The 13,163-nt window shown below is 37.9% G+C and overlaps 2 protein-coding genes across 2 annotated transcripts; one reads left to right on the forward strand and one right to left on the reverse strand.

Moving 5' to 3' along the window:
- The first annotated feature begins 7,175 nt into the window (after positions 1–7,175).
- On the forward strand, positions 7,176–9,891 carry LOC107403977 (putative pumilio homolog 8, chloroplastic). The gene is made up of 5 exons (XM_016010907.4): positions 7,176–8,488; positions 8,581–8,743; positions 9,021–9,208; positions 9,426–9,678; positions 9,772–9,891. The coding sequence occupies exons 1-5, from the start codon at positions 7,176–7,178 to the stop codon at positions 9,889–9,891; spliced, it is 2,037 nt and encodes a 678-aa protein (XP_015866393.4).
- Positions 9,892–10,336: 445 nt separating this feature from the next.
- LOC107403980 (thioredoxin domain-containing protein 9 homolog) lies at positions 10,337–12,869 on the reverse strand. Its single transcript, XM_016010912.4, has 4 exons — positions 12,710–12,869; positions 12,287–12,562; positions 10,904–11,062; positions 10,337–10,799 (listed from the first exon to the last, which is right to left on the reverse strand). The coding sequence occupies exons 1-4, from the start codon at positions 12,731–12,733 to the stop codon at positions 10,623–10,625; spliced, it is 636 nt and encodes a 211-aa protein (XP_015866398.2). The 5' UTR covers positions 12,734–12,869; the 3' UTR covers positions 10,337–10,622.
- Between the last annotated feature and the right edge of the window lie 294 nt (positions 12,870–13,163).

The raw sequence follows: 13,163 nt of genomic DNA on the forward strand, positions 1-13,163 counted from the left end.
GAATTCTTTCTTTCAAAAAAGAAAAAAGAAAAACAGTATTCTAAGTAATATTTTAATGTCAAAATAATATATTTATATATATATATATATATATAAATTGAATATTTGTTATTATTTAAAAAAAAATTAGGGCCTTCTCAATTCTTACCTTAGTGTCACGGGCCTAACTTTTCCAATGCTTCCGTGAGGTACTTAGCACCTCTCTTACTAAGTAAGCCTTGCTCACAATCTATCACAATGCGAAAACTAAGAGTGATAGAGTAGAAAGTAGGAGAGTTTGAGAAAATGTGGAGAATACTTGTAGCGCTAGAATACTTGGATAAGGTTTCAAGAGACTCACATGGAAATCAGGATGAATCTTCAACTTAGGAGGAAGTTGTAGTTGATAGGAAACTTTACCTACCTTCTTCACAATAGGAAATGGTCCCTTAATAGTGTCGTACCAACCCCTTATGTACCTTCCGTAGGGACTTGAATTGTTGGGGTAGTAGCTTCACCATGTCCAAATCCCCTTCTTCGAATGCTACATGCCTTCTCTTGGTGTCTGTCCACTTCTTCATCTTCTTGGATGCCTTGTCCAAGTACGCTCTAGCCAAATCGGCTTGTTCCTCCCAAGACTTAGCAAATTTGTAGGCAGCAGGGCTTTTACCTCCATAGCTCAAGGTTAAGGCATTAGGAGTCATAGGTTGTCTCCCTGTCACGATCTCAAATGGACTCCTATTAATTGATTCACTTCTTTGTAGGTTGTAGGAGAATTGAGCCACATCAAGCAACTAAGCCCAATCTCTTTGGTTGGCACTCACATAGTGCCTCAAGTAGAGCTCCAATAAGCATTAGTGTGCTCCGTTTGCCCATCACTTTACGGGTGGAAGCTAGTGGAGAAGTTTAAATCCGAACCAAGGAGTTTGAAGAGTTCGGTCCAAAACCTTCCGGTGAATCGAGGGTCTCGATCACTCACTATGTCGCTGGGTACTTCCCATAGCTTCACCACATGCCTTAGAAATAGTTGGGCCGTCTCTTTTGCTGTGTAATCCGTAGGTGCAGGGATAAAGGTAGCATACTTGTTAAATCGATCCACCACGACGATAATGCTACCATATCCTTCCCATTTAGGTAAACAAGTGATGAAATCCATCGAAACGTTCTCCCATGGTCCATTCGAAATGGGCAACGGATCTAGCAACCCTCCTTGTTGCTTTTGCTCTATCTTGTCTTGTTGGCACACAAGATATGTCTTCACATAGACCTCCACATCATCCTTCATATGGGGCCAATAATATGTGGCTCCTATTAAGGCTAGGGTGCGTCGAGTGCCAAGGTGGCCAACCCACTTGGTGTCATGGCACTCCTTGGTCAATTCCTTTCTTAGGTTATCCTTCTTTGGCACGAATATGCGGTCCCCCGTAGTGTAAAGCAAGTCGTCTCTTACCCAAAACCACCTAGTCTTTCCCTTGTTGACTAAGGCCATGATGTTCTTTGCCATGAGGTCTTGTGGGAGTCCTTCCTTGATGCGATCCAACAAGGTGCACTCAAGCCGACTTATGGATGCAAGTTCGGCCTTCCTACTAAGTGTGTCCGCCACCACATTCCCCTTTCCCGACTTGTACTCCATCTTGTAATGGAACTCCACCAAGAAGTCTTGCCATCGAGCTTGCTTGGGGGTGAGCTTCTTTTGGATTTGGAAGTAACTGGTGGCGATGTTATCCGTCATAATGGTAAGGAGCTCCCTAAAAGGTAATGCCTCCACATGCGCAGGCAATGGACGACTGTCGTCATCTCCTTTTCTTACACTGTATAACGCCGCTCCGTGTCATTGAGCTGTCTACTTTCGAATGCAATTGGGTGCCCATATTGCATTAGCAACCCACCTATGGCATAATCCGATGCATCCGTATGCACCTCGAATGGCCTAGAGTGGTCGGGCAAGCACAACACCAGTTCCTCCATGATTGCTTTTTTTAGATCTTCAAAAGCTTGTTGGCACTTCTCCGTTCAACTCCAAGCTTGGTTTTTCTTCAACATGTTGGTCAATGGAGTAGCCATCACCGAGTATCCTTTGATAAACCATCGGTAGTAGTTGACAAGGCTTAAGAAGGATCTTAATTCATGTACTTTGGTTGGTGGTTCCCACTCTTGTATAGCTTACACCTTTGCTTCATCCATCATAAGTTTCCCATCCTTGATCTTGTACCTCAAGAACATAACTTCTTCTTGTGCGAATGAGCACTTCTCTAGCTTGATATATAACTCGTTGTCTCGTAGCACTTGGAAGACTTGTCTAAGGTGTTGTAAGTGTTCTTCCATAGTGTTGCTATATATGACAATATCATTTAGGTATACTACTACGAAGCGATCAAGATATGGGTGGAATAGCTTATTCATCAAGGTGCAAAACGTTGCAGGAGCATTTGTCAAACCAAAAGGCATCACTAGAAATTCATAGGAACCATACCTCGTAATGCATGTGGTCTTGGCCTCATCACCTTTGGCTATGCGCACTTGATAGTACCCGGAGCGAAGGTCAAGCTTGGTGAAGTACTTGGCCTTGCCAAGTTGATCGAAGAGATCCGTAATGAGAGGGATGGGGTACTTGTTCTCGATGGTGATCTTGTTTAATGCTTGATAGTTGATACACATCCGCAACGACCCATCCTTCTTCTTTTGGAATAATACCGGTGCACCATATGGAGCTTTCGAAGGTCTTATGTAACCCGCATCGACAAGGTCTTTGAGTTGCCTTCTAAGCTCTTCCAATTTTGGCGGTACCATGCGATAGGGGCTCATGGCGGGTGGTTTGGACCTCGGTTCCAGCTCGATCTTGTGATCCACCTCCCTCCTAAGTGGTAGTTTCTTGGGCAGCTCCTTAGGCATCACGCCCTTAAACTCCTTTAGCCCCTCTTGTATTTTGGAAGATATTGGGACATCCTTATGGCCATCAAGCTCTTGAATAACAGCTAGATAGCTTTGCTCCTTCTTCTTAATGTCCTTTTTAAATTGCATGGCCGACAAAGCTTTGACCTCCATCTTACTAGTCCTTTCCGTAGGCACCATGCAAGTCATCCCTCCATCCATGATGCACAGAGAGTTTGCAAATGGAAGTGGGAAGGCCTTCACTTGGTCTAGGAACTCCATGCCTAGAACAACCTTGAAGTCATCCATGGGAACTACCAATAGGTTTAGTTGGCCCACCTATTCTCCAATGGTGGCTTGTACACCTCTAGCAACCCCATGGATGGGCTTCGCAGTCGAGTTTACCGCCTTCATTGATCCACCCTCTTTCAAGGCCTTGACCCCAAGTCGTTGTGCCTCTTCTACCGATAAGAAGTTGTGTGTAGCCCCCGTGTCCACCAACGCTTTGGTGAGCACTCCATTGATCTTTGCTTCTTCAAACATTAGGCCACCTTTCTTTGAATCCTTAGGAGCGGCCTTGGTGGCATTCAACACTTGCAAGGAGTCCATGTTGGCTTCTTCCTCTTGTCTCTCCTCATATTGAGTGGTCATGGCATTCAAGGCCTTCCTCTTTGGGAAATCTCTAACCCAATGTGGACCATCACACAAGAAACAAGAGTTCTTAGGTTTGGAAGTGTCCTTACCTTCTCTCGGCGGCTTCCATTTTGAGCTTTGAGGTTTGTGTGCACCTTCCTTTCTTTTGTTTTCTTTGGTCTTGCTTGATTCTCTCCCACCTTTTCCATAGTTGGTCTTCTTCTCCATTGGCTTCGAGGAGTCCCTTTGAATGGTGTAGTCAATAAAGCTTTTGGCATTTGCGATGGTACTAGCTAGATCTTGTACTCCACACATCTTCAACTCCATCTTTGCCCAAGGTTGTAGTCCATCCATGAAGTAGAAAAGGGAGTCTTTATCCGATAGGTCCGGGATCTCCAACACTAAGTTGGTGAACTCCTTGATGTATTCCCGGATATGGCCCACTTGCTTGAGTCGTCGAAGGTGACTCCTTGCCTCATCTTCGGCATTCTCCAGATAAAATTGCCTTTTTAGATCCTTTTTAAAGTCATCAAAGGTATGGAAAGTGCATGTACCTTTGCTCTATGTCACTATGCCTCCTCCTCCACCATAACATGGCCGTGTCATTAAGGTAGAGAGTGGCAGTTCTAATATTTGAAGAATCGTCCACAATGTCCATCGCTTCAAAGTATTGCTCCAAGCCCCAAAGGAAATTCTCTAGCTCCCTCGCATTCTTTGCCCCAGAGTAGGACTTGGGCTTTGGCACATCGATTTGTGGCCCTTCGCGTATGGTGGTTGTTCCCGATGCCACCGTCCTCTTGCAAAGAGTCCAATCACCCCGCATTTCCTCCATTTGTGTGCAGATAGCATCCAATTCTCTCTCCAACATTGCACGAAGGTCTGGTACCTCCCCCATACATTGGTCGTGTGTTGAGCGGAGCTCTCTCCTTAAGGTATCATCCAACCCATTGAGTAACCCTTTTACGGCTTGATTGAAGGCGATGTCCTCCGACTCTAGCCCATCTAGGCGACATGCTCCTTCAGGCGTAACTCTACGCCTGTCATCACATCCTTGGACTTGGACTTATGCCTCTGCCTCCCTGCATTGGGGTTGCGTTGCTCTTCACGACCTCGCACTTCAGTAGCTCCCTCCACATTGATGGTAACCTCCGAACTAGCCATCTTGCCTACTTCCACATTACGCCAATGGTATGCTTGAGTAGCAATTGGCTCTGATACCAACTGTCACAGACCTAACTTTTCAACGCTCCCGTGCGGCACTTATATCACAATGTGGAAGCTAAAAGTAGTAGAGTAGGAAGTAGGAGAGTTTGAGAGAATGTGGAGAATACTTGTATTGCTAGAATATTTGGATATGTTACAAATGAGAGTCCAACCCTTTATATAGAGGGCGTGGTACGTATCACAAGAATACAATGTTCTAGATATGTACACATGGCATACATCTAAATGAGGTTCTAGAGTATTCTACTAGATATTTACAAGGATTATTCTAGAGAGATTCTCATCTATATTAGTCTAAGTTTTTCTTGAATCTTCTAAAATCTTCCGGGCTTCTCTTGAATCTTCATGGAGAGTGTAGAACCTTTTAGCCAAATCTCAAGGTTTTCACCTCTTTTGCATGGAACGTGATATTAGACTCCTAAACAGATTGAGCCAATAAGACGATAAATTGTTTTTAAATTTTTTTTTTTTCACTGCCTACAGACAAGTCGTGAAAGCTTTTTGAAGTTTATATGAAAAAGCTAGGATAGTTTTATTATAATAGCATCCTTTATATTTGGTTTAATGATGACTAAATGGTAGTAGGTTTATCTTTTATTCATTAAGCATTGAGAGGGGATTGTTTAATGGAACTGTTTTTTCGATTTTCTCTCAAAAAAGGTTTTTCTTCCTTAAACTAGTTTAGGATACAAAAATGGAAAAGGTTTTGAGTTGAAGTCAAATACATTTAAGGCTATATATAATTTAGTTTAAAAATATAATTAAATTGATCATCAAATTTAATTAATTAAAGTACGTAAAAAAAAAGTTATTAATTAATTAAGATTAGTAGGATAATAATAATAATAATAATAATAATTAGATGGCCAATTCTTGTGGAAGCTGATACAAATGAAATTTTCTCCATATTTCTCAATCTCTAATGCGATCTTCCATGTAAGGTTCGGTTCAAACTTTGATAAGGAATTTGTATCGAAGCTCATACAAATGAAATTCTTCTCCATATTTCTTAATCACCTACAATAGAGGCCATTTGTAAAAACCATAAAACTACACCTCACTCAAAAAAATAAAAAAAAAATAAAAAACATTTTCCATTTGTTCAATAATTAGAAAAAAAAAATTTATATTAAACACTATTTTTTCATTTTTTTTTTTTTAAAAATGAATTCAGATATTTGAGCTTTTCTTGAAATAGAAAGGTGGTGAGAGGAGAAGTTGAAAAACTGAAAAAAAAAAAAAGTATATATATATATGGGGTATATTTCTTTGAACTTTTGATAATGTGATATATATTTTTAAATTTTCATCCTACCGTTTTTGGACATAAAAAAATCGTTAAGTTATTATTAATAATTTTAATATTAGATAGAAATAATAACAAATGATGATTATCATTTTAATGGTAGGTTTTTTTTTTTAATATAATTATGATAATAAAGAAGATAAACAGTATCTATCAACAAAAATACAAGATATTTATCTTAACGATAAAAGGTCTCATCAAAACAATATTACATTCTATTGTATTCAAAATAAAAAAAAACAGTTATTCTGAAAAATAAATATTGAAACACGAATACTTATTAACAAAAATTTTAAAGAACGTTTTGTTAATATAATAAAAATAAAGAATATTTTCGAGGAAGGTAATTAATATCACTAACTTATTCTTTTTTGTTTCACAATTAAAAAGTGATCAATTTTGGAAAGCTCTTTATTATCTTTTTTCTTTCCAAAAACTTATTAATGTTGAAATTTCAACCCCTTTTTTTTGTTTCTTGGGTAAGACATAACACCAACAAGAAAAACAGAAGAATTTCCCCAGTAAATACTAATCAAATTTGCAGAACAACTAAATAAAGAAAGTTTCCAAACTTCCCAATATTTCCTCTCTTTTTTTCCTTTTTTTTTTTTCTTTTTTTTTTTTTTTCCTTCTCCAAAAGCCTAAAAAATACGAGTGATTGTATTACACGCGTTTAGAATGAGAGTGGGAAAAGAATAATATCTTCTATGTTTTGTTTTTTGGGTTTAATAATATCATCTATTTGGTGCATAATATTTCATGCAGGAAATACACACAGAGACACGCTCTCTCTCTCTCTCTCTCTTTCTCCCCAAAACCCTAAAACTTTGTGGTGTTGTTGAATCCAAACATAATTCCTTGTACAACAAAACACTGGTTTTGTTTCCAACTCTAACTCTATAAATGTAATTTCTCAATAAATTAATAGAGATTGAAAAACTAAAACACAAAAAAGAAAAAAAGGAAAACACTCTCCTCCGTTACTCTATAAGACCTTTATAGTTTCCCACCGAGAAACTCTCTCTTTTTCCTCCATATGGATTCCTTATTTATATAATTTCCAATCAACTCGCTAAACCCCTTTTTCAAACCCATCCCACTTCTCCTTCAGAAAAAGAAGAAAAACCCTTTTTCTTTCTTTTCTTTCTTTTTGATCAAGAAGATGATAGAAAACGATTACAACGTCAATTGGCATATGGAAGAAAGCCCCTTCTACCCTTCTTCTTCTTCTTCTTCTTCAGGCAGCATTATCAATATTCCGGTGATCAACAACTTCTCTGCCGGCAATGGCGGCGGTGGCAGTGGCGCTGTTTCTCTCTCGCCGGAAATCCAAGCTTCACAGTATGCTGTTGGAAACAACCATCCCATGTTGGAAAACAACCCTAGTTTCCAAAACCCTAGACCACCCCAAAGTCGTTTCTGTCAATACCCAACAACAGCTTCTTCAAGAAACAATCAGATTGATATGTTTGATATATTTTCTCTCCGGAACAACAACAACAACAACAATGTGATTGATCCGAATCTTCTCCAGCAGTATCAACAACAAATAATGAGGAGTAGTAACAATGGGTTAGGTTTGCACCATGAGACTGATCTTGAATCTGCTATGTCCAGGCTTACCTTATCCACTCATCGTCAATCTCAGTTTCAATTTCAACCGGCTGATTATCAGTTTCTCAATAATATTCGTGGATTGACCAACAACAGTAACCCAGCAGCTGGTGCTGCTTATGACTATTTTGGTAATTCTTCCACTAGTACTAATAGTACTGATTTATCTCCCGAGGCACTGTACCGATTGAGAATTCAATATGCTTCGATGGGACTTCAATTGCCTTATTATAATGGTGGAATCCCATTGACAACAGCAGGCTATGAATCTCTCTATTTTCCTGCTGGTTTAAATCACTACAGAAGTCGATCTCGACTAGATAATGGAAGAATTACTACTACTGGGTTGTACCAAACAAGGCCTTCTTCTATGGTTAATAATAATGATTATGATCATGGACTTGTTGTTGGGTCTGGTATTAGTGGTAGTGGTGGTGGTTTACAATATCGTACTAGGGAAATTTCTTCTTCTAATAATGGGTTTGGATCAGGATTGTCTGAAGATTGGAAGAGCATGTATAACAATCATAGGTGTTTTCACCCTCGGTCTTCTTCTTCTTCTCGTCAGAATATGGCTTACTCTTCGCTTGAACAAGTGAGGGGGAGAATGTTTTATGTGGCTAAAGATCAAGAGGGTTGCCGTTTCTTGCAAACCAGGCTTGTTAAAGACAAGCCTGAGGAGATCAACATGATTTTCTCCGAGGTGAAGGATAATTTGCATGATCTGATGGTTCAGCAGTTTGGTAATTATCTTATTCAGAAGCTGATTGAAGTTGTCAATGCGAATCAACTGTCTGAAATCCTTGTCTCAGTCATCAGCAATGAGCAAAGATTCAAGGAAGTCTGCATTGATGAACATGGGTATATTTGTCATATAATATACATATATATATGACTAATTTATATGATAATGCCATGGAGATTTTTTAGTTCTTTGTTATATGTGTTTGCAGAACTAGGGTTGTGCAGAAACTGCTAGGCTATCTGAAAGTCCCAGAGCAACAGTTCTTGGCTATGTCGGCTGTGAGTCGTATCACTGTTGCCTTGACCAAAAGCTCCAATGGTAACCATGTCATTCAAAAATGCTTTGCAGAATTATCTCCAGAAGTTAATAAGGTATATATGCTGCTCCACATCTTGAGTTTTGTGATTGATGTTCTACTGTTGATCATAAACTGATATGCTCAAAGTAAGTAGAGCTTAGTAGCAATTTAAATGGTTAGGATATTAATTTGATTCTATGCCTACGAATTTACGGAAGCACCAAAATAGTGAGCGAACTAGTAAATTAGAAATTGATAAAATAGAAACAATGAATAATAAATGATAATCAAATTCTCGTTATTATTATTGTCTTTTTTTTTTTTTTTTTTTTTTTTTTTTTCTATTGCAGCCTCTTTTGGATGAAGTAGCAGCAAATTGCCTGGAGATAGCAACAGATAAAAGTGGGTGTTGTATATTACAAACTTGTGTATCTTATGCCTGTGCAGCTCATCATGCTCCACAGACAGGAGAAGCTAAGAAGAGACTTTTGGCCGAAATTATATCAAATGCACAAATCCTCTCAGAACATCCTTATGGGTATCTTTCTCATCCTTTTTCTACTTTTTGACACTCGAATAATATTATTTTTATCCACCATTAAACTTACTCTTTGTATACATGCATGAAAGCTTTGGCTATTTGAAAATTGCAAAGAAAAAGATAAAAAAGAAAAGAAAAAGCCATTTTTCTCTGTTTTTTAGATTTGTTTATTTAGTAGAATCAACTATTTTTTTTTATTATTATTATTTTGCAGGAACTATGTTGTGCAGCTTATAATAGCACCAGGGACATTGCCTGACATACTGACACAGCTCAGAGGGAAATATGTGAGTCTGTCTATGAACAAGCATGGCAGCAATGTGGTGGAAAAGTGCCTGAAAGAGAGTAAAACAGAGCAATATACTTCTATAATTGTTGATGAGATCATTAATAGTCCACATTTTCTTGATGTTCTTCAAGACCCATATGGGAATTATGTTGCTCAGTCTGCTTTAGAAGTATCAATGGTAAGATTTATCATTATGTTCTACTCGAAAACATTCATAAAAATTTGTTAGCTAACCCTTATTCTTTTTCTTTTTTTCCTCTCTTCCAAACAGGGTCGTACTCACAGTGATCTTGTTAGACTCATTCTAATGCATGAGAAATCTCTGCACAGCCATCCACATGGGAAAAGGGTTCTGCAACAAGCTCGTGCTTCCAAGCATCAGCGTGTATGAGTAGTACATGTCGCGAAGTATCATATATACATTAATTTGACATTGTTTTCTAGTTAGGTTAATGTTTTCTTGTCTGTTTGTTGTTGCTTAGGAAATTTAGCTTGTTAACTTAGAGCAAGCTAATAGTACTGTGAATGTTGTCCTATTGTTCCTGTTATGTTGTCCTATTGTCCTGTTATGTTGTCCTACCGTTCTTGTTATAAAATAAGTTTCAGGTTAGTTGTTGTGAGAACTTGATGCCTTATCAAAATTGAATAAATTTTCAAACTAGTTTGGTTGATATGTACAATCTTTCAAATTTGTTCAGTTGCTTTACAATATTAGCCACAAACAAATTCAAAGTGGGAGACATAATTTAGTTGCTGAAGTCAGATAAACAGATCAAACAATAAATTGATGAGCCACAAGATGATTTCCAAATTTCTATAACAAATTAGGGAAGATAATTTCCAAATTTCTATAACTAATTAGGGATTTTTATATCCTTGGAAGCTTGCAAAACCATTTGAATACAAAAGTTGTACCATCTAAATACCATCAAGGCAATGATTTGAATGGTATTACCATGTAGACAACAATGCATCTGAAATTTTACTAAAGCACAAACTAGACCACTAAATGATAGCAGGTGGATACGCCTCTACTTCCTCAACATATGATGAAAGATGATGGAAAGGAATCCACTCTCCATCACCAAGCCAAAAATATTTGCTACAATTTATAATGCAGTTTTACTCTGAGTCTGATGAATCTGACTTTGCGCTTTGTCGCACACTCCTGGCATGCACACTAGACTTCGATAGGGAGGATGATTCACCCTCAAAAATGATGACCTGCGCTTTAGCCAACCTCTCCTCCAACTCCTCTGTGCTGAACTCATCTGTCCCACCAAGTTGATCAAAGCCCACCTAATAGCCATAAAGCAGATTGTATGCGTTAAATACACTAGCTTTGAAAGATAATAGTTTCACCCCAAATAAGTCTGTAAATTAGAAACTTCCATATAACATACCACATAATCATCCACTTTGGCATTCTTTATAAGCGCAAGGGTTGGTAGAACAACGATCTTTAGTTTCTCTGCTAAAAATGGACTTTTCTCAGCATGGATCTTTACAAAACGTGTTTCTAGGTGCCGCTTAGCCAATATATTTAGATGCTTGTCCACTACCTGCAAGTGAAGTGTAAATATGGATTGTTTCTCCCATTCTCATTAATTGAGAATTAAACTAAAAAGATAAAAAGACTGGAAGTTATTTGACAGTATAACAATTCGCAAATCTCTAAATTTCTAGAGACAGCTGCCAAGGAACTTTAGCAGGCCAGATTCCAAGAAGATGAATAAAGATTTGAAAATATTTTCAACATGACAGAATGCTTACATGTTAATAGTGATAAAATCAGACATAAGCAATTAAAAAATTGAGATAGTTCATGCTGTCCGCAAACATAGGCTTGTGAAATGTGCTATCATAGTAACTGAGAACATAAACTCTAACTACTGTTGGACAAGAGAAAAGAAACAAATAATACAAACTTATAACCAAGTAACAAGCAAGGAACCAATGTAACGAAACCCATAGTAGTTAAAACAATGTAATTCAGCGGAAATCAGCACACAAATATCAGTTGAAGCCCTTGATTGATCAATTCTGTTTTATCTTCGTAAATTCTGAAGAGGAAACAAAAAGAGGAATCTTTATATTTCTTCCATACTCCTAGTAACTGGGCAACGCTAGAAAAGGGAATTGTCACTTTTTTTTTTTAATCCTCTTATAATTATACACTTCTCCTTCTCTTAGCAAAACCACACCATTAAATTATGTGAATTGCATTCCTATTAATCACCATTAGCATATAAATATTTGCTTTATGCCAATTAAACTGTAGTACAAAAAACGACAGCAAAAGTAAATTACTGAAGAGTCATTCCTGCTAAACCACACCATATAATATTTCTTTGGGCTCTTCGCACCCAAACAAATTCAGAAGCTACTGACTTTCTATCTCCTGGATAATCGAGCATTCCACGATTTCAGACTCCCATTTTTCCCTTTAATAAAGCGAAGAAGAAAATACACCATTCCTTGCCCACTATGCCAAACAAAATTCCCAAATTGCTTTTGCAAGCGAACGATAGCATTAGAATTCAAAATCCAAAATTCTACAACAGATAATTGAAAAGTTGGGTTAGCTTCAATTTCAACTTTTTGATTCCCATGCCTTAATAATTAACTAAAATTTTATTTCCATTAACACCACAAACATTAAAAAAATAAAAAATAAAATAAAAATAAATAAAAATAAAGATAAAAATAAAAATCACAGGAAATCCCAAAAAACCAACAGCATTGACCAAAAAACATAGATTGGAAAAGACAAGAGCAAAAAATACCTTGCAGGGCCAATTATCGCGGTAGAAATGGCAGACAACACGGTCACTGGCCTTGACGACAGAGAAGAAATCTTTCTCGGATGGAATCTCCGAGTACTCACCATGGCCGAGGGAGATCCATCGGCTACGCTTCTCCGCCATTTTCTTCATCTGCTGGAGCCTCCGCTCCCTGAGAACCTCCAGATCGTCGATATCGAGCCGATCCATGGCGGCGATCTCATCGTCAAGCTTCTCCTCCACCACCTTCGCCACCGTCAGCACCTGCTTCTCTATTATCTGCGCCACCACCACCAAATCACCATCCAAAATTCCAAAAAAAAAAAAAAAAAAAAAAAGGGAAAAAATACAGTGAAGAATTTATCTAAACTAAAAATACAAAACAATGAGAGAAAAAAATATAAAAAATAAAAATAAAAAATTTACCTCTTGGACTTTTGAGTTCTCCATTACTGAGCTCGAAATTTTTAGTTGCACAAAGATTTTGTTTCAAAATGCAAAATATCGGACATGGATTCCGCTCTCTTCCTTTTTGGTCTATAGCAGTAGGCGAGGACGAGAGCCAATACGACGGCGTTAGCATTTGGGTCCTGTAGTTGATTATCTGGCTTAACATGTTGGGTCAGCTCATGCATACTAATGGGCGGATATATTCTCCGTGGCCCAGCTCAACAAGCTATAGATGTGCGCCTTATTAGGCCCGTTTGTCCAAGGCTTTAAAACTGTTTTTTGCATTTGTCTAAAGCTACATTTTATTTTTTTTTCGAAGAACAATTGTTTAAAGCTAGAATTGTTTTTCGAAAGTCTTTCGAGTGGTTTGGCTGGCCATTGTTTTATAAATAGGTTTCAAAATACAAAATAAAAAAGAACCAACAAAAAG

Source organism: Ziziphus jujuba, chromosome 9 (assembly GCF_031755915.1).
Source record: "Ziziphus jujuba cultivar Dongzao chromosome 9, ASM3175591v1".
Lineage (NCBI taxonomy): Eukaryota > Viridiplantae > Streptophyta > Magnoliopsida > Rosales > Rhamnaceae > Ziziphus > Ziziphus jujuba.